General features: G+C 39.9%; 1 protein-coding gene across 1 annotated transcript; it reads right to left on the reverse strand.

Annotated features, from left to right (window-relative positions):
• Positions 1-6868: 6868 nt before the first annotated feature.
• LOC308074975 (cleavage and polyadenylation specificity factor subunit 3) lies at positions 6869-20638 on the reverse strand (the record flags this gene model as incomplete). Its single annotated transcript, XM_080414541.1, has 18 exons — positions 6869-8993; positions 9945-10041; positions 10228-10294; positions 10914-11001; positions 11446-11540; positions 11712-11810; positions 12057-12165; positions 12580-12732; positions 13954-14100; positions 15207-15365; positions 15675-15850; positions 16355-16505; positions 17230-17319; positions 17518-17695; positions 18452-18580; positions 19355-19452; positions 20037-20100; positions 20562-20638. 18 exons carry the CDS (start codon positions 20636-20638, stop codon positions 8892-8894), a joined length of 2079 nt encoding a protein of 692 aa, XP_080270667.1. The 3' UTR covers positions 6869-8891.
• Positions 20639-20934: the final 296 nt, after the last annotated feature.

Raw genomic sequence — 20934 nt, forward strand, 5'->3', positions numbered from 1 at the left:
AATGTTTTACATGGGGAGCACATAATCTTTCATGGAAACATGCGTTACATTTCAAAAACGTACTTTTATGAAAAGGTCTTTCAATTTTAACTGTTGTGATAATGTTTTGTTAAATGAAGTTCATGATTTCTTTCAGATTGAATGCACAACATGTGGTTTTTGGTTCCACATGGGCTGTGTAGCCAATCCCCCCCAGTGCTGCTGCCCTGGGCGGTCAGCCTGCCTCCCTCCCCCCAGCATGTAGGCGACAGTGTATTACAATGTTCATCAATAACATGCATGGTAATGCACGTTCATCCCACTGCATACAAACTTTGATTTTGATTTTTTTTATTGTGAATTAATAAAGCTTTGTACTTTGTTACAACCCACGTATTTGCCTTATTTAATAATTCGTAGTAATGCATGTTTCAGGCGGTTTACTTCAGTTACATTCCTAGAAACGATTTCCTAGGGCGCAATTCCCTAGTTGGCTATACATTAATATATACCGCCGCCCTGTTACACAAGCAACAGCACAACAACAACGATATACAGTATATAAAAACTAAAATAAATTCAACTGCATATCTTGATATATTTTGTATGTTGTTGTTAGTTAAACGAGGAGGGAAAACTAATTGTAAGCAGGCAGCATGGTAGGTCACTGTGTTGACACTGTCTACAAGGTTCAAGTCCTCCTGTTCTTACTGTGAAGCATGTTTTGAACACTAACATCCAGAAACTACAGTTAAAACCACTACAAGAAACATGTACAAACGTGTGAATGTGCCGGTAGGGCAGTGGATAGTTGGTGGACACCTCTGTGGTCTTTGAATAAGAAAGCCACATGGCGACCGGAGCCACAGGTTCAATTTCCGCACAGGATTGTCCAGCCTCAAAGCACTGGGGTTTCACTCTAGCGGATTGTTTACATTTGACCGCATGGCTCATTTGCATAAGACGTTACCATATTGATTTTATCCCACTGAGTGTTGAGGGTTAGGCTTATGTTTTATATATTTTGTTTAAGACTTCCAGTAGGCTGCCTTGCCCCACTGGAATACAGTGACTGATATGAATTAATAAAATACTGGACTGGACCATACGTAAAATGAAGAATAGCTTGTGATGTCAGTGACATTTTATTACAAATAAAAATGAGAAACAGTGCAGTAACAATTCATTTTCGTATAGCAGCTATTTTGCATGTAGGCCTACAATATAAATATATATTGTCTGGCGGAAACCTCATTATGGCCAAAACTGTTACTTTTCAGCATAAACATTCTGCGTTCGGAAATTACGCACCTGGGCACACAAAAAAAACAGCAGATTCAGCAAAAATAGCAAAAAAAACAAGACTTGAGCAACATAATTTGGCAAGACACACCATCTCCCGTTTACTTCCCGTATCTGCTAGTCTCGCATCTCGCGTAGCTTTCTGCGTGAAGTGGGCGGACGCCAACCTGCTTCCGGTCTCCTAAAAAGGCGTCCGCCCACTTCACGCAGCTAGCGACGCGAGACTATGCAGATACGGGAAGTAAACAGGAGACAGTGTGTCTTGCCGATTTTTGTTGCGAGAGTCTTGTTTTTTTTGCTATTTTTGCTGAATCTGCTGTTTTTTTAGTGTGCTCAGGTGCGTAATTTAAAAGTGTCAAACTCCCAAAATCCAAAATTACATCTACTCTGTTAAAAATGTCCTGGGGCGTGCATGCCCCCCCCCCCCCCCCCCCCCTGCGAAAAAATCTCCTGTTATCGGACGGTCTGAGGTTTGCAGGTATGAAGTGCAGTCACATTCTAATACAGCTTGAATACCTATTTCGACTCCGGCCTCAGTGGCGCACCTCGTTAATGACTGAACCTATTTCTCTTGACAGTATGTGTTCAACTCTCGCTTGGGACATTAATTTTGCAAACAACCGTGGACTACTTTTTTTCTTTTATCGCCTCACCCAGTGATCTCATGCCCCACTTCCTTCCACCCCCCCAAAAATAACAACCGTCAAACAACATAGATTCAATATTGATGGCATTTCAATCTTTATTCATTCAACCATAATACAATGTTGATTTAATGACATCTTTTCAACATTTAAGGTTGATCCACCATCAATCTTCAAACTTGTCGACGTGTTGTGAGCTTGTAGATTGACAATTTTTAGTGAAGAGATTTGGTGTAGATGGTAACAAGGCAAGCGCGAAAGTAAAGTTGCAACTTTACTAAGAATAGAGGGTTTAAGTGAAAATATCAATACCACAATGTAGAAATATGCTTTGCATCTAAATTCTAAAAGTATTTCCGTCCCATCTGAATGTTTCATGTCTCTGTGGCTCAAGAGATGTGTCACTGTTTATGAACTAAAGATTTTAAGGTTCAAAGCTCCTAAAGAACATTTTCGCTGTCCATCCTAATTCTAAAAGGTGGGTTAAATATTACGTCCTCCGATGCATTTTCCATGCCAGCGTAGCTCAAGAGATAATTCCAGGGTTTATAAACGTAAAATTTAAGATTCAAAGCTCGAACATTTTCATTGTCCGTCTAAATTCCAGAAGGTGGGTTAAATATTATGTTCTCAGTTGCATCTTTCATGCCACCATGGCTCAAGAGAAAACTCTGGGGTTTATAAACCGAAGGTTTAAAGTTCGAAACTCCTAGAGTACATTTTCACTGTCCATCTAAATTCTAAAAGGTGGTTTAACTATTACGTTCTCATTTGAGTTGTCCATACCTGTATGGCTCAAGAGATAAGTACAGGGTCTGAAGGCAGAAGGTTTGTGGTTGAAACCTCCTGAAGAACTTTTTCACCGTCCATCTAAATTCTAAAAAGGTGGGTTAAGTATGACATTCCCAATTGTATCTTCCATGCCAGTGTGGCTCAAAAGATAAATATGTGGTTCATAAACCCAGGGTTCCTGGTTCAAAGCTCTCTCAAAACAACTCAAACAACTACCAAATAAAAACTGCAAGGGTAAAACAACTAAAATGGAACTGTGGTCAATACAAACTGGTGATGAAAAAAAAAAAAACACTAAACAATAAAAAAAAACATCAAACAAATTAATGTGAAAAAACGGAATTTATAAAATCACAAAAAAAACAAAAAACTTTACATAATATGTAAATTTCTTAAGCTCCTCCCCCTGGGGGTGGGCTTCCTCCATGCTCCTCCCTCTCCTACCGGATTCTTAAGCTCCTCCCCCTGGAGGTGGGCTCCCTCCATGCTCCTCCCTCTCCTACCGGAGCTAAAAGAGGGCGTGAGGAGGGAGGCGGGCCACATCCGTGCTTCTCGCCTTAAAAAGACCGAAAATTGAGATCTTCCCTGACCAAGATTCAAACCCACAACCATTCACTTGTGAAGCCTATGCTTTTCACTTGCACCACCAGGCCTTTCACATTAATTAGGATTTTGAGGTTATATTTAAAGTTAAAGCGAGAGGTGAAAAGATGAAAATCCACAGCAAACACCTCTACCCCTGACAGAATGACTGAATCTACTAGATACACCCTCTGATGATCAGGGAAAGGGTTCATTATGACACAACTGAGATTTAGGTTGTTTAAAACCATCTGTTAGAAAACATTTACTCTGAGTCTGAACCCAGATTTATTTTCTGCTAAAGCTATACCCACAATACGGATACTGGGGTGGTTAACAGTGCTTAAAGACGGGGTGCCGTGATTTTCAGTGATCCCCCCCCCCCTAAAACATAATCATCAGGTATTATGGTTATACTAGGAGGAAGATTTTTTTCAAAAAAGTGTACAGAAATTGTTAAAATTATGTTTTATGTGGACACGCCTCCAGTTTATTAAGTATGCCTGGTTCTCACCTTAGCACCTCCTCCACCACCTTAGCACCACCCACCTGTCCTAGTCCCTCCTCCTCCTCATGCCCACACCTGTTGTGTTATGATGAGGGGGAGGGTATATTTTTACTATGTCACTAAAGCGTTTCTCTATAGGGCATAACAGTGGCGGCCATTTTCTGGTTCCACTTCAAAATACTCAATGCATTTTTCCCATTGACGTTTCCAAAAATATTTATATCAATTCATTTAAGCCTAGAATCAAGCCATCCAGGGTCCTGGTGAATCATGACCATAAAACGTTTGATTCTGTGAAAAAACTTTTTTGAAAACGGCAAAACAAAGGGTATTTATTAAATATAGTATATCATATAATTAAATATAAAATTAAAAAACAAAATTGCAGAATTTTTTTTTTTATGGTCATGATTCACCAGGACCCTGGATGGCTTGATTCTAGGCTTAAATTAATTTATTTTTGAAAATGTCAATGGGAAAAATGCATTGAGTATTTTGAAGTGGAACATGAAAATGGCCGCCACTGCTATGCCCTATTGGCACGTTTGGCCCTCAAGGTTTCAGCCTCCAGGTAGAAACTCAAAATAGTCAGAGAAGACAAACACCATAAAAACACCACCAGGGGGCTTAATGAAGTTCTATCAACCTCATAGACACATGAAAAACATAAAAAGTGCAAAATAATTGCTCCATTGATAATTCAAAATATGCTCCTCATTGAATTACATTGTATGCTGAAACAGCTATCAAAGTCATTCTTATAGCACATAAACGAACGCAAATAAAGTTGATTCAGACAATATAGAACATCACCAAACCCAGTACCGTTTTGTTTTATTTATTTTTTTATCTAACATCCTGTTGATTTTGCTATTTTTATTAAAAAGAAAACCCGGACTGGATCTGCGGATCTGGATTTCTTGTTCACCTTTGGAGTTACATCATGGCAAGGCAACTACACAACCCAAACCTCTACCAAAGTGGTCTTGTTCTTTAACAACCAAAATCCAAAAGGCTGGAGTGCTCCCAGTGAGCTTCATGGTGAGAGAGAGGGCAAGAGTATAGTCCAGCCACCTATTTTATAGAGGACAATCCAGGTGGGCCAGATCTCTACTGATGACACACTCCGCCCTCCAATCATTCTGAAACACAGACGCCAGGTTAGTAACCATGACAACCACACCAGTTATCCTGACAACCACCAGGGTTGTCACACAAATTAAATATAAAAATAGATAGCTGTGCTGAGAACAATTTAGGCTGACAAGAACAAAGTCTTTTTTAACGACAGGACTGTATGGCATTTTGTTTATACTAAGTATTGTATAGCTTCATTTTTTATGACACAGTACGAGTTTAGTATGACTTTTCTCATATACTAGTGTGTCAATGTAGGAACTGAATTAATAACAAGCTAAACTCCTTTTTGCATCAACTCCTCCAAGGAACAGGCCATATGATGTAGTTGGCAGGGCTTTATTGAAGAAAATGTGACATTAAAAACAAACAATTAGACAAATAATCATACATTGATGATGATAATGAAGTGCACATTAACATTCACACTGACTTACATTTCAACAGTAAAGTCACATCAGACAATGAGCATGAGCTGCAGTGGTGTAAAGTAACTAAGTACATTTACTCAAGTACTGCACTTAAGTAAAATGTTGAGGTATTTTTTACTTTACTGGAGTATTTCCAGTTTTCAGTACTTTTACTTCTACTCCACTACATCTCAGAGGCAAATATTGTACTTTTACTCCACTACAATTCTTTGAAAACTTTAGTTACTAGTTACTTTTTAGACTTTGATTATTATCGCAAAACACACTAACCACTTCAGCCCTATATATATTTCGTCCATTTGAAAATAGCCGATCTACAAGCTCACAATGCGTCGCATCGCATTTTGAACATGGGACCTTGTGAAATGGGACCTTCTGCACAATGAGTACTTTTACTTTTGTAATTTAAGTATATTTTGATACCAATACTTTGTTACTTTTACTCAAGTAAATTTTGAATTCCGGACTTTCACTTGTAACATAGTATTTCTGCATTGCAGTATTGATACTTTTACTTAAGTTAAGTAAAACATGTGAGTACTTTTTCCACCACTGATGAGCTGTCACTTTTACAAAACGTAATAAAAGTTATCCTTGCCTGGGCTCGAGGCTGACGACATTTTTGACCATAATTCAACGTTGATTTAACAACTTTTGCTATCTGGGGTGGTACTTTTTCAAGGTTAAAATACAAAAGAACTACTCAAAAGCACCAGGAGTTACCTACAGTGAGAGATGCTGTAGGGGTCTGAAGATCAGACTTTCATAGCAGAGGTTCCATGTTCGAATCCCAGTCCTCCTACAGTTCATTGCTATTCAAGGTACTGGAGGACCATCAAGGAGCTGAAAAAAACTCTGTACAGGTGAACTTTAACTGGAAGAAATTCAAAAGGATTGAATGTGTAGTCTGTGACCAAGACAAGTTTAATGTAAGATATTGTGTATATGTATATATACGTATGCATATGCAAAAAAACACCCAACTTAACTTTTATTCAACAAACCATACACACACACATGCCTTTGAACGGCGTGGTTGTGACATAGCCTGGCATGGCCAGACTAATATCACTGCATAGATATTAGTCTGGAATCTCTGTGTGGGACCTGCATTTGAAGAGAAGACCGAAGCTTCTCACTGCATTGCACAGTGGTCACACCTTTCCATCCAGTTAAAACTTAAAGTGAGCTATCTATCCTGCATTACAAAGATATAGTATGTAAGTCGATGTGATGTGAATTCCACAGAACACAGTGGTGTAGTGGTAAAATATGTGCTTCTCAAAACAGGTCTTGCATGTTTTGTCTAAGTTTGCACTGTCTCTAAGAGCATGCCAGAATGAGAATGGTCAAAATATATTAAATTATGGTTGATTTTTGACAGGCTACAACTACAGACCAATCATCACCATTCAACATTTTCATAACTGTCAAGAGTAAGCCACATTCACAAAAAAAAAATGTTTATTTACTAATCATATGCACCCATACAATTTGTCCCAGCTAGGACAAATACAAAAATATTTATAAAATGTCTTGACAAGTGATGAAACAAATATCACAAAGACAATGAACATAATAAAAACAAACCTCTCTAAAAATCAACTAGAACAATAACACCTAGTCTAACAAGGTATACTCTTGGTTTTACAGTGCAGACATTTATGGAAAACACATTTTAAATCATGGACGAAATGCATGTGCATGTGCAAATCAGCGAGGCACGAGCAAAGCGAGTGTGCTGCCGCATTCAACATTCTCGTGCTTGTTCAGTTGTTGCACATTGATCACAGAAGTCTAGTGCTTTCACTTTACAGCTTAAATATCAAAAGGTAAAAGTAAACAAAATAAGTACAAACAAATCAGTGCATTTGAGTCATGCATTTAACACTCAAAACTATACAGTACAGTGAAACTACGTTAACACAGCAACAAAACACAAAGTACTGGAGGTGCGTTTGAATTTGAAAGTGCAACCCTTTCACATTCCTTCTTCTTCCGTCTTTTCTCCCTTCACATTTACGCAATGAATGGCATCAAGCAAAAGACAATACAGTCTCAAAACTTCCAGTATCTTCTAGTCAATGAAATTGCATGAAGATGGACGTTAAGAGTACAGTGATTCGCTGCAGAGGTTGTCAAGGATCCAACCCTGAACCACACAGGGTGGCTGCTTAACATTGTCAAGCAAAACGTTCATTAGTAAGCACACATCCCAACAATAAATTCCTAGGTGCCTGCCAGAGGAAAATCCACAATTAACACTGGTACATTATAGAATCTGTCCTAGCACTCAAATACTTTCAACACGCCTCCTCAGATTGTTTACAAAAGAAAACACACAATCTGAGAAACCAGCTGGTGAGAACTGACTTTCCAACACTTACCCAGACTCACTTTTTACTGACTATCCCTCACAGGGGAACTACAGATGCGGTCATTGTACACAATGCACTACTGTACTTTCAATCATCCTAGTACAGGTAAATCGTTCAACATCAAGGGAGTCAATACCAATAATGTAATCTATGCTCAAATGTCCTTGCGACTTGGCATACATTGAAAAAACTACTAGATCATACAAAACAAGAAAAACAAGAAATCTATCATACGCAACCATGTCATTAAAAGCCAAGTGGCATTGCATTTCACACAAGTCTCATAATATGTCATATCTCAGATATCGAACAGATCAATCTTCCCTGTCGAGGAGATGATGTTAATTCATTGTTACTGATACTTTTTGGATTTACACGTTGGACACGCTGGCCTGGCCCCCAAAAGGGCTCAATTTGAAGTTATTTTGATATATCAGTCTTCTACTCCGTTGCTGTAGATTTCTGTCAGTGGCTTTGCGATACAATGCTGTCTCTGTACTGACTTTATCATTTTTGACTCATTGATATTCAGCCTGTGGGCCATACAAAGCAGAGAGACTAATTAATAAAATACTGCTGAATAGAAATGAAATACTTTGTCAAGAATAGTCCATTAAGGGACTACTGGACTAGTCAAGCGCAAGCAAGCCATTTGAATATCTGTAGTCCAGTTTAAACATGCTCTAGCTTCACTACTGAATATGAATAAATATCCTTACATCCTTCACGTTCATGAGCCATTTGCTCACTAATATTTGATAAATCAATGCTTACCAAGGCCACATAAAAGTCATGAAAAACAGTTTTTCATGTTTACAAACCAATGAAAGTGCCATGACAAACCCTTATGGTGATAGGAACCTTTCCTACAGTATGGTTTGAAAGGCTATGGTGCAGAACTAGCAATTGGAGACCCTTGTTAAATAACACTCTATATAGCAATGATTACCATCAGAATATAGAGCTTTAACTTTTTAACAATAAACGTATTGTTTTAACCAAAACATGTCACTTTAGTACCTTTAACACTGAGGATTGTACCGTGTGGATTTGGGGGGGTTTCCAGAAATAAAAGCTAATGGTCTCTTTCATATCAAAGTGGTGGTCCTTGAAATGAAAGCGGTTGAGAAGCAGTGGTTCAGATGATGGGGTTGAGGGCATCAAAGAGTCGCTGTACAGCCAGTTCCACCATCTCCCTCAGAGAGTCCTCCTCTGTGCTTTCATCCTCACAGCACACTGTCTGCATGGGGAGGACAGAGGAAGGCAGATAGTAAGAAACATCCACAGCATCCATAAACCCATTTAGACCTGTTACACCTATACGTTGTTATGCCTTTCAAGCTGGGAACGCCTCTGTGTCATTTTAGTTGTTAATATATAACGTTGCTGTCGGGCAGAAACCTCTTCTCTCCATTTGTGTGTGTGTTTTTTCGTAAATGAATGCCTTACGATCATACTACAGCGTATATAAAGTAGCAGATCCGCAGGCTTGAAACGTGTTTTGAGCTTGTAGTTCTGCTACTTTTTGAATTCTGAAAATTCTGAAAAGTCACAGTTTTGGACATATGAGTTTTTTCTCAAAAAACTTCGATTTAGAAGGCCTCAGGTCTAAATGGGTTAACATCCACAGCGCAGATAACATTACGTAATGCAGTGATTCTCAGCCCTTTTAATTTCAATGACTCCAAGTTTGATGCATTAGCCCATGGACCCCCCCCATTTGATACAAATATGTTATGTCTAGGACCCCAATCTCTACAGTAAAATCCTCAGTGTTAACATATTATAGCTCACCAACAACATTGTCTCTTACACTAACCATGTTCTGAACAGTGAATATGAATTGTTGTTACCATTAAACAGGAGGTACAGGGTTCAAATGATTTCATAAGGTTAGACTGAGGCACTCTTTTGTGTACCAGTCAATCCTGAAATTAAACATGGAGCGTAATCCCAGACCAAATATACGTTACGGGGCCTCATTGTATTATAATTTATGTGACTGTGATGTTGTGTTAAATGTTTGTAATTTGTTTGTTCTTTTGTCTTCAGTGTTGCAAATGGTGCTACAAAACTAATCTCAGAGCAATCTCACAATAAATACTGGAAATAGAAGATCTGCAAGCACACAACTCATCCCGATGTTAGCTTTTAGATCGGCTATTTTCGCGCAAGGGAACGTGCTCCTTACCCTCGTTTCCAGGCAAATCTGAACCGTCTTCCCGTCTACTGCCACGGTGAGGTTTTTACCGTTGCTGAAATCCACACAGTCCTCTCCAAACATGTCCCTGAGGGTTCAGGAAGGGCAGAAACATGTTCATGTTCCTTATGTGCATGTATACACATTTGGTGTTTTATTTGTTGTTTGTGTGCTGTGTTGTATTTATATGAGCTGTGTTTAGGAATTGTCTTTCTGAACACAATAATTATTGTTCATTGGATTTTCTCTAACGATGTCATGTGTGATACTCAACTGCAACATGACCTCCAGTCTGGCCTGGTAGACATCCATATCCATGATGGTACTCTGGGCCTCCATAACTGTCAAACATTAGATCACATACATATTACATATCCATGATGGTACTCTGGGCCTCCATAACTGTCATATTAGATTAGGGATGCAACAGTTAATCGAACTATTAAACATAATGAATTTAATAAAATAATTGATTAATAATCTATCTATATTTTGAGCATGTCAGGCAGAAAGTTTAAAAAAATTGCTAAAATAGTTGAAATAGCAGAAGAGATCTACACGTTCACAAAACATTGCATGACGTGCTTACGTTGTGAGCTTATACTGTAGATCTGCTATTTTAACTATTTTTGCACGACAAAGTATAAAATAACACTTAAGTGGTTAATCGATTCATTGATATCGAATGTTTGTATCAAAATACATATAAAATGCACTTCTCGGTTATTCAATTAATGGAAAACGTAATGATGCAGCCCTGTAGATGCAGCCCTACATTAGATCGCATACAGAAAACAACAGAACTGTGGGCGTCATGTGCAACAAAGATGTCTGCATCACCCCCCGTTCAGTAAACGTTCCTTCCATTCCTTTCTAGTAAATGCACAAATTGGACAATATACAATAGCCAACTAACGATGTTCTTTATCCATTTCCATCAAAGATGATGTCCAAACCAACCTTTCTGGGCCTTGGGGTTTGACTGGACTTCCAGCACCACTGTAGTGACAGCATCAGCATACATGTCGTTCAAAGGGTTAGCAATCCACTGAAGGAGGAGAGGGAGAGAGATTAGGGATTTGGGTTAGAGGGTAAAAAAACGATGCCAACCCTATTTTGGGCATGTTGTTATAGGGGAACATCCTCCAAAAGCCTAGGCCAATATGCTTAATTTACACACGTTGTACACCAGTGTTGCGCAGCAACAATTGCAAATCTACAAGCTTACAACACGTCGTGATGTGACGCCTTGTGAGCTTGTGGATTGGCTGTTTTCATCGTATTCAGGTCAGTGGCTGCATTGTGAGGAAACAAATTGCCATTGGGTGGAGATTTTTATTGGTCTTTGCATTATTATTTTTATTATTTGTATTCTCTTTGTGTTTCGCCTTTTAATGTTACATGTCTTTCTAACCTGGAAACTCGTAAAAACTTTATTTGATAAAAAGACACAGTCAGTTGAGTGCTATACGCCTACCACCTGTCCTCTCACCTCCAGCATCACCATGCCGACCTCATGGACCAGAGTTATGTTCTTAAAGACATTTATTGTTTTCTTCTCTGTTCCGTCCAACTCCTCCACGTCACCTGTGACAGTCAACGTGGGTCAAACAAACAATATGACACTGCTCTGAATGCATTGAGAAGATGTAGTTGGGGAAGCAAACATGAAAAATTTACTTGAAACAAAATCACATAACCAACTTGTCCACATTGTTATCAATTTGTGCTTTTTGGTCATTTACGCCACAGCCTCACCAGCGAGGTTCCTCAGATGACAGACTAGCAGAGAGTACGGTCCAGTGAAGGGAATGACCTGCGTCTGTTTTACGGTGCTCATCGCCAGCTCAGTGTAAGCTGCAAAACACACACCAATCGGGTCACAATATAATACAAAAGCCTTCGGTCTAGCATCAGATGGTTGAAGATCTAGTGGTGTGCAAATCTTAAAATGGCATTTCACCTCAGCAACAATTTTAAAAAGCATTGTTGTGAGATGCCTTTGAATGTAAAATTGTTGATATGGTTATGCAGTGGTACTCTTAGTATTAGAGTAATTGGGATGAGGCATAAGTGATCGTGACAGTCAGCTGCTGTACTCACTAGACAGATCCGAGGGAGTGAGGATGTGATAGTTGAAGTTCTTCTTCACCAGAATGCCAGACACCCTCTGGCCTTGGAAGCACTTCTTATCAGCCAAAGAGCCCATCACCTGAGAAGAGGGGCAGTGTTCAAGACCTCTCCATCCGTTAGCTTTTAATCAGTAGGCCATCGTAAGGATGTAGAAGGTCCACTTAATCAACATGACACTACGTGTACAGTAAAAACAACAGCGGTTGCTGCATGCTGCAGCGTCATGTTCCAGTACATAATTAGTAATGCACAAAAATGAACAGTGCTGCTGAGTGGGAAGACACATGAAGATCCCATGAACATTTCTAAGGAGAGACAGACTTCTCAATTAGAGTGGTTCCCAACCTCTTCTGGATAAGTGCCCACTTAAGAATCTCGAAGGCGTTCGTTGCCCATCCATCTGATTTATTGATGTTATTATTCAAAATCGTATTATCGTATTCGTTTTAGCAATTATTTGGGGGCCCCCTTGCAATAGCCTCACAGCCCTTACCTTAGCCAGTTTCTCTCCTCTGAAGTTGAGTGTGACGGCCTCAGTGTTGCGGGGGTTGTGGACCTCGATGTGGACCTGGTCGTTGTCTTCGTACTCCCGGATGAGAGCGGCCTTCAGACGAGCCATCTCGTTCTGCTCACCGTGGACCAGGATCTGAGCACGAAGGACAATGCATGACGCTTATAACATCTCAGAATGTAGGGAAACGGACCGACAGACTCATCCCTCTCTTACTGATTTCTAAGCCTTTTATGGAGGCATTATGAGTGGCTGTCCAGCAAGCTGGGGACGTTCTGTTCTTGTAGCATTGTACTCATGTAATTTCTCATACCTGTCAATTAAATATTGTAAAAAAAAAAAAATAGAATTCAGGGAAACTGTCGAGGGAATCAGACCCTGGGCTCACTAGACCTAGATTCCCTACCCGAACCCCTTAAAGGTTTGCTAACACCTCTCCAGTTACGGGAATTTTAGCCTTACTCCTACTTATCGCTTTATCTAGAATGGATCAACTCTGTCTCTCAAGTTCAACCTAGAGGATCTATTCTCGGTAGATTACAAGTGGCTCCCGACAGTGACTAGACTGCACTGCTCAGAACTCAGGCATAATTAATTAACTCTCAGTGATTTGAGACTAGTACTATTATCTCTGTGTCTTCCACCAACAGCTACGGGACACAACTGTTGTCGTATCTGCGTGACTGTGTTTCAACATTGACTGTGACAGGCCTAGTTTCACTCTGTATGCTCTGTGTTATCACCAAGCAGCCTGGGCCAAACCACCTCTCGTGAGTGGCGCTCTGTATCCTGCTTTTAAGAGGATTTAAATGAGAGCCACTCGATGAGAAATGAACGTTGGCCTAAACCACCTTTCTCAGTAATAAACAACAGATCTTGAGTATGAAACCTTAGGCCGGCCGGGGCAGGGCCTGTCCCTGCCTGCGTCTGTTAGAGAGAAACTCTCTAGACACAGGCAAGCTCCTATAATGCAGCAATTGTATTAACCATCTTACCACAAAACAGGAAAAAGGACAAAAAACAGGATATCTTTCTCAGCTAATGAGGCAGTAGGGAGGCAGAAGTCAATGAAAAAAAAAAAGCAGGGCGACAGGAGGTTAAATAGGACGGTCCGTCGCGTCATATTACAAGACATGTTGTTGCACTTCCCACCCATCAAAGTCAACTCCCATCCCTAAGAGCACGTACACATGTTCCCACAGTGACACATCACAGCTGCAGCCGGTGCGTGACCTTGGGCGTGGGCGTCCAGTATCTTATCAGCTCTTACCTAGACAGCGTTACACCGTCTTGGAGAGAAATGATGAAGAACTGTTAACGACAGAGGGTGACACATTCAGGTTCAGGTTGTCCTACCACGTGTGGAGGTTTGAGTGCCCTGATGAATTCGCTGGTCTGCTGGTAGTCAGTGTGGGCAGAGAAGGAGATGTAATCCACGGACATCTTCAGCTGCAGCTTCTGACCAGACATGGTGGTGATCTCCTCAGGCTCAGACATGATATGCTGGAAACATTTATTAGGGGTGCAACATTTAAGATCATTTTTTAAATAAGCCATTTTCTCTATTTTGCAGGATTAAGAACTATCAAATAAAGTGTGTTAAGTAGTTAATTAGGCTATTCAATTTAGTTGATTATTTTAATAATATATTAATATATATATTGTAAACACTCAATGAATCGGAAAAAGTATTCGATAGAATAAGTACCAAGGGAATAATCGATAGTTGCAGCCTTAATATAAATGCTTGATTTCTTTTACTAAAATAAAACCCTTCATATTTTAGAATAAAGCTAATAATGTTCTGATTTAGAATTATTTAGGTACGACGTTTCATACTTTAAAGTTTGGAGCATTATGCTGCGTTCACACCGGCAGATACAAAAGATACAAAGTTACATACGGTAGCATATTTGTAGCTTTGTATCTGAAGTTGAAACCAGCTCAACTTTTTTGTAGCTTTGTAGCTGCTGTAGCTTTTGTAGCAGCTACAAACGTCGGCTGTATCTTTGTATCTTCGTGTCGCTGGCTTCCATTGAAAAAGAATGGTAGCCTGTATCTTTGTATCTGCCAGTTAGAACGTGGCATTACAGAAGTGAGTTGCGAGCCCCTTTGTTGCCCTTCCTTATACATGATTTCACCGCTCTTGCAATTTGCAGCATGAAGATATGGGGATGTGCGTTTCATTAACCCATTGAGACCTGAAGCCGATTCTACATGTCTCCTAAATCTCAACAGTATTCTGAAAACTTTTCTATATCAGTGGTGCTCAATCTTTTTCATGTCAAGGACCCCCAAAATTATATGTATTTGGCCGCGGACCCCCATCAAAATATCTTGTTCCAGGGACCCCCAGAAGCAAAGATTTGAGTTAAAAATGTTCGCTTTAAAAAAATATATATTCAAAGATTTGCACACATTTTCACGATTTTTCAAAAATAGCAGATCTACAAGCTCGTAGCGCGGCACTCGGTGCCGCGCTACGAGCTTGTAGATCTGCTATTTTTGAATAGCCCAAAGTGTAAAATAATGCTTTTTAGCTCAAATCTAAAAATGACACAGTTCCAGGTCTTAATTAAACTGTTCTTGAACACTAATAATGTTCTGACCTTGGCTAGTGTCCCCTCGACGCAGTAGCCGGCGATGATGACTCCGTTCCTCTTGTCGGTACACCAGCTCTCAAACAGCTCTCTGGACAGCCCACTCTGCATCATACCTGGCGACGCCATGACCACGCTGGGCCCGATGTCATCAAAGTGATCCATGCTCTGGAAAACAACACGCCGGTGGAAGATTGGTATCGCTGATTACTTAACCACATCCTAGTGTCCCTGTTCTGTATGTCATAATAGCTGAACATTCGACGAAAGTAGGCAAACATTCAGCGTTGCATGTGAGCTTGTAGATCTGCTACTTTTGGTAAAGACTATTTGGTGTGGCGGGAAAAAAGGAGGGGAAGTATTAGACCCCTGGGGGACCTTGGTCAAGCGGTTAATTATTGTATGATAAGTAGGAGGGAAAGAGGGAATCAACCTATCGCCATATTGTTGGTGTTTCTGTGGGTTGCTTGTCCCTACCTTGAGGTTGCTGATGTGCTTGAAAACGAAGGGGTTGTTGATGTTGATGGCTTTGCGGATCTTGTCATTCATGGCGTTGACGTAGGTCTGGTACACAGCCATGCACTTCTTGGCCAGGGACGAGGCGTAGTAGATCGGGATGTCATGGAGCTCCGGGTGGTTCTGCCAGTACTCATCTGCAGAGGAAAAGAAGAACCATTCCCTTATGGACCCTTCTGTCTGAGTATGTGCATCAACTTTTAACCACTTGAACCCCTGGGGGCGAATATTCGTAAAAAACGGGTTGCGTTGCCATGCGTTGTTGTGAGCTCGTAGATCACCTATTTTCGACGATTACATTTGGTGTACGGGGGAAAAAAGAGAGGACCAAGTACAGAGCCAATTCAGGTCAAGTTTACTAAGTATAGAGGGTTTAAGTGGTTGATTTTTTTGTTGTTGATCAATTTAAAATATACATATCATATATATAAATTAAAATCATCAAGGATAACACGATGAATTCAGACTTATCTCCAATGTGGTCACTATGTGTACAGAATGGCATGCTATGTTTGTCATTAGATGTTACAATATAGTTGGCATTCAAATACAGCACATATAAGACATTGGATGGGCATTGTCCTCCAATCCTAGTAACGTGGGTATTTAAAACAGGAGGGTCATCCAGAGGAATATCTCACCCAGGATAAGCAGTAGCTCCTGGGCTCTGCCCAAAGCGAACACCGGGATCAAACAGCGTCCCTCTCTGTTGACAATGTCATGGACGGTGTTACAGAAACGAGCCTCGCGCTCCTCCCTCTTCTCGTGGATGTGGGTGCCGTAAGTGGACTCCTGAAAAAAACAAAAACAAATACATAACTACATCGTAATACACCTGCAAAATGATCAATCAAACCAAGCTCTTTACCCCAATTATTACCTGGTAATAATTGGGTAAAATATTTGTAACTTTTAAGTCTGTTTCTCTATCTCAGTGGTTTTCAACTTTTTTTTGCGTCAAGGACCCCCAAATTGACACACGGACCCCATTTGAAAAGATATGGCAGGGACTCAACCATTTTGATTTCATGAGGGTCCCCAATCTACACCGTATCATCAGCATTAGTGTTCATTTAACTCTGAGAGTGTACAAATGGATGCTGCGAACGGGTCCATTTGGTTCCATTTGTACACTCTCAGAGTTACAGACACATAGGATCAAATTTGGTTCCTAACTATTAATTTGGCTGGGGACCCCCTGGAACCCCCTCAAGGACCACTGGTTGAGAACCACTGCTCTATCTGACTAACTGAGGATATCTTGAACAGTTATGAATGGATTTGCATCAAATGTAAAGGTTGGTCCTGGGCCAAGGAAGAACTGATTAACATTTCATGCTGAATGACCAAGAGGGAGCAGGGCAGTGGGAATGGCATGTCAACCATGTAGATCGTTTTTGAATACTTTAACATAACACCACAATACTTTGACTAAAAGGTTTATAATGGGCCCAGGAAAAACCTTACAACTTATTATTATTATTATTATTATTATTACAAAACTAATGTGACGTACTATGATGAGGATATCAGGTTTGACGCTCGGGATCTCTGCTGCCATCAAATGCCTGTCTTCCTGTCGAGAGAAGTCCCCAGTGTACAGCAGCTACGGAGGAACAAATGTAGCCTGTATTACTTGTATGTGCATGTCAGTAATGCACAACAGATGCAAGAAAATTACAGATAATGTATAAAACAAACAACAAAAACATTACCATTACACACAGTGGGCCAACATTTAAAGTATAAATATATAAAAATCGGAATAACTTATTTCACAACATAAATAAACAAATCTCCGTACCTTGACTCCAGCTATCTCAATCATGAACATGGCAGCTCCCAGGACGTGACCGGCATGGTAGCACCAGAACTTAATGCCAGCCACCTCCTTGACCTCATGGAAGTTGATGGTCTCGATCTTATCCATGCTCTCCTCCAGGTCCGTCTCCGTGTACAGCATGTCATCTGCTGAGATGTTGCTGCAAGGAGAAGATGAGGGAATGATTATAGGTGCCATTATTATTACATCATAATATTCGTTTTTTTAACCATCATCTTTGTTTTTAGTTGTTCTGTACTGTGGCCCCTGTCACTGCAAACCCTCCACCTGGGGAAGGAGTAGAAAACCACATGCCTCCCCTGATACACATGTAACAAGTGAGGAGCTTCAACGTGTGCAAAGGTTCATGCCATCTCCCTCAGAACCCCTCCCCGCTAAACAGGGACCCTGTCCAACCACCAGGAGTCGTTAGTGCACAGTGACAAGAACATGATCCCTCGCTTACTATAATAACTATGTATACTATACACCATGTGGCGGTGGGCAAGTGTTTCACTTCTATGCCACCTCAGATATACTGTAGTATACAGTATATATTAGAGGAGGTCCAACAGTTAATCGAACTACTTTGTCATAACATATCGATAATCGATCATTTAATAAAATAATCGATTAATAATCCATCCTTACTTTGGGCATGTCATTCAAGGCAAAAAGTGTCAAACACTTTCCAAAAGTGTCATGAATAGTGAAAATAGCCGCTCAAAACGTGTCACATCGAGACACATCGTGGGCTTGTAGATCCGCTATTGTTGCACGACACCATTGTGCAACGAAATGTAAAATAACACTTGGTGTGGTTAATCGATTCATTGATATAAACAAATAAAAACATATTTTTAGTTGGACCATCATGACGCAATATTACAACAAACAACAGTAAATGGTTCCCAACCTGACTTTGACATAGTCGGACAGCAGCCAGCGGTAGATGGCCTTGGTGGCATGGGTCATGAAGGTCCTGCCTTTGAAACTGGTCTTCTGGAGGAACCACGGCAAGGCTCCACAGTGATCCAGATGGAAGCTGGTGGAAGGAGACACATGTTTAACCCATTAAGACCTGAAACGCATCTGTAATTTTTTAATTTGAGCTAAAAAGCATTATTTTACACTTTTGACACTTTGGCCGAGTGCCGCACTATGAGCTTGTAGATCTGCTATTTTTGAAAAATAGTGAAAATGTGCAAATCATTGAATATAATATATTTTTAAAGCGAACATTTTAACTCAAATCTTTGCTTCTGGGACCCCTTGAAACAAAATATTTTGAGATGGGGATCCGCGGTCAAATACATATAATTCTGGGGGTCCTTGACATGAAAAAAATTGAGCACCACTGATATAGAAACATACGTTTTTTAGAAAACTGTTGGGATTTATGAGACATGTAGAATCGGCTTCAGGTCTTAATGGGTTAAATAAAATATGTGAAGAATGCACACTGATCTCTCTTTCAGTAAAACATTTCATTGTACTCACTCAGTACAATAAACATACTGTCCTTTCTTCGGGATGTGGGAGAGACAGATGTTGACATGGTACTATATGCCCTTATTTACTGTAGCAGAACCTATGCTACATCAACAATGGTATTCTCACTATATCATAGTTTCTGTCCCTATGCCCTACCATATTTTCATAGACATGTACTGTGCCAGTATTTGCTAATCCTGTACCAAATAGATTGAAGGGTTTATTACATCCTTGTAACAGGAAAATAAATATTTAAATCAAAACATACGATAGGGTGAGTAACACATAACATTTGACAGCTTGTGTGTTAAATAAAGGAACTCACTGGCTGATCAACAGCAGGTCTATCTCAGCTGGGTCAATCAAGTCAATGTATGGGAGAGCATCCATTCCTTCCAAGCCAGGGTGGATGCCACAGTCCAGCTGCACACGTACACGCACACGCACACGCACACGCACACACACACACACACACACACACACAGTTATACATATAGATAACACATATTATGGCTACTGCTATTCATCATTACCTTACTAATTATTGGTGACACAAGCGCAATAGTGGAAGTGCGTGAGACTCAAGTGCATGAGGTCACGATCCCAGAAGAAGCATAATCTCAATTCAATTCCGTTCATTCAAAGGAGCTCTATTGGCATGAGAAAACATAATATGTTCTCATAATATGAGAAAACATAATATGTTTTCTCATGCCAATAAAGCTCCTTCGAATGAATGGAATATGTTTACGCTGCTGAAGCAAAAGTGGAACAAAACAATCAAAACAAAACAATGTACTAATAACAATAATAATAATCTCTCTCTCTGCACAGTATGATGAATTGTTTATAGGCAATTTGATTGATTGGATACTTTATTAACAGTTTGTAAACAGTACAGTGGTAGGATTTTACAATGATTGTTAAAAGGATAACACAAAAAGGCATAGTAGTTAAATGTAAAAGTCATCTGGCACATATAGAGCCAAGCAGCACAATGAGCCTACCATGATCTTCCTCCCTTTGAATTCCAGGATGATACATGACCTGCCGACCTCCTGACCAGCACCCCTGTAAAGGGACAAATTACATTGCTTTACACATGAGTTATTAATTAGCCTTGGATCAAGACTATCATAGATGTATTGGATCGATTTAGATATTTACATAGCTTTGATGTGCAAATATCAAAAATCAATAAAAAATACATCTATGATAGTCTTGATCCAAGGATAATTATTAATGAATAGGTGTATCATGTGAGAACATAGCCCTAGAATGTCTGTGATCTTACATACATTTCATTTGGAATACATGAAATGTATGTAAGATCACAGACATTCTAGGGCTAGTGAGAACATACAGTAGCACATTTCAGCATCACCACCACATTATAATAACTCCGTCCAGTCCATTCAGGATCAAATGTGAGAAGTCATCGGTTAATTAAACAACTAATATGAAACGTTATGTATTTTGTGCAAATTTAAAATAAAGCCTAATAAAGTGAAATCAATAGGAGAACGACTCACAGTGGTCGAATAAGGAGCTGATCGCTTTCCTCTGCGGGGATCATCATCACCCCTTCTACTTTACGTTTTGTAGCCATGGCTGGTCAGTGGTCAGGTCAGGGGTCAGAGAGGTCAGGCTACTATATTCGGAGATATAAAAGGGAGCCGCTCTATAAACATAAATCATAAATCATCGCTTTGTTTATGAATTTAAGATGAATGAATGAGGGGGACGGGTCGATCAGTGTTGCCATGTTTTGCGAGAAATAAGCAAACAGGTCTATGAAAACAAGCCCAAAAGAGGCAGGGCGATGTAGTCGTTGTGAGCTTGTAGATCTGCTATTTAAAAACAAAATCTATAAGAAAATTAGGAATATTTTTCTAACATTTTAAC

Source organism: Gymnoscopelus braueri, assembly GCF_963280865.1.
Source record: "Gymnoscopelus braueri genome assembly, chromosome: 19".
Lineage (NCBI taxonomy): Eukaryota > Metazoa > Chordata > Actinopteri > Myctophiformes > Myctophidae > Gymnoscopelus > Gymnoscopelus braueri.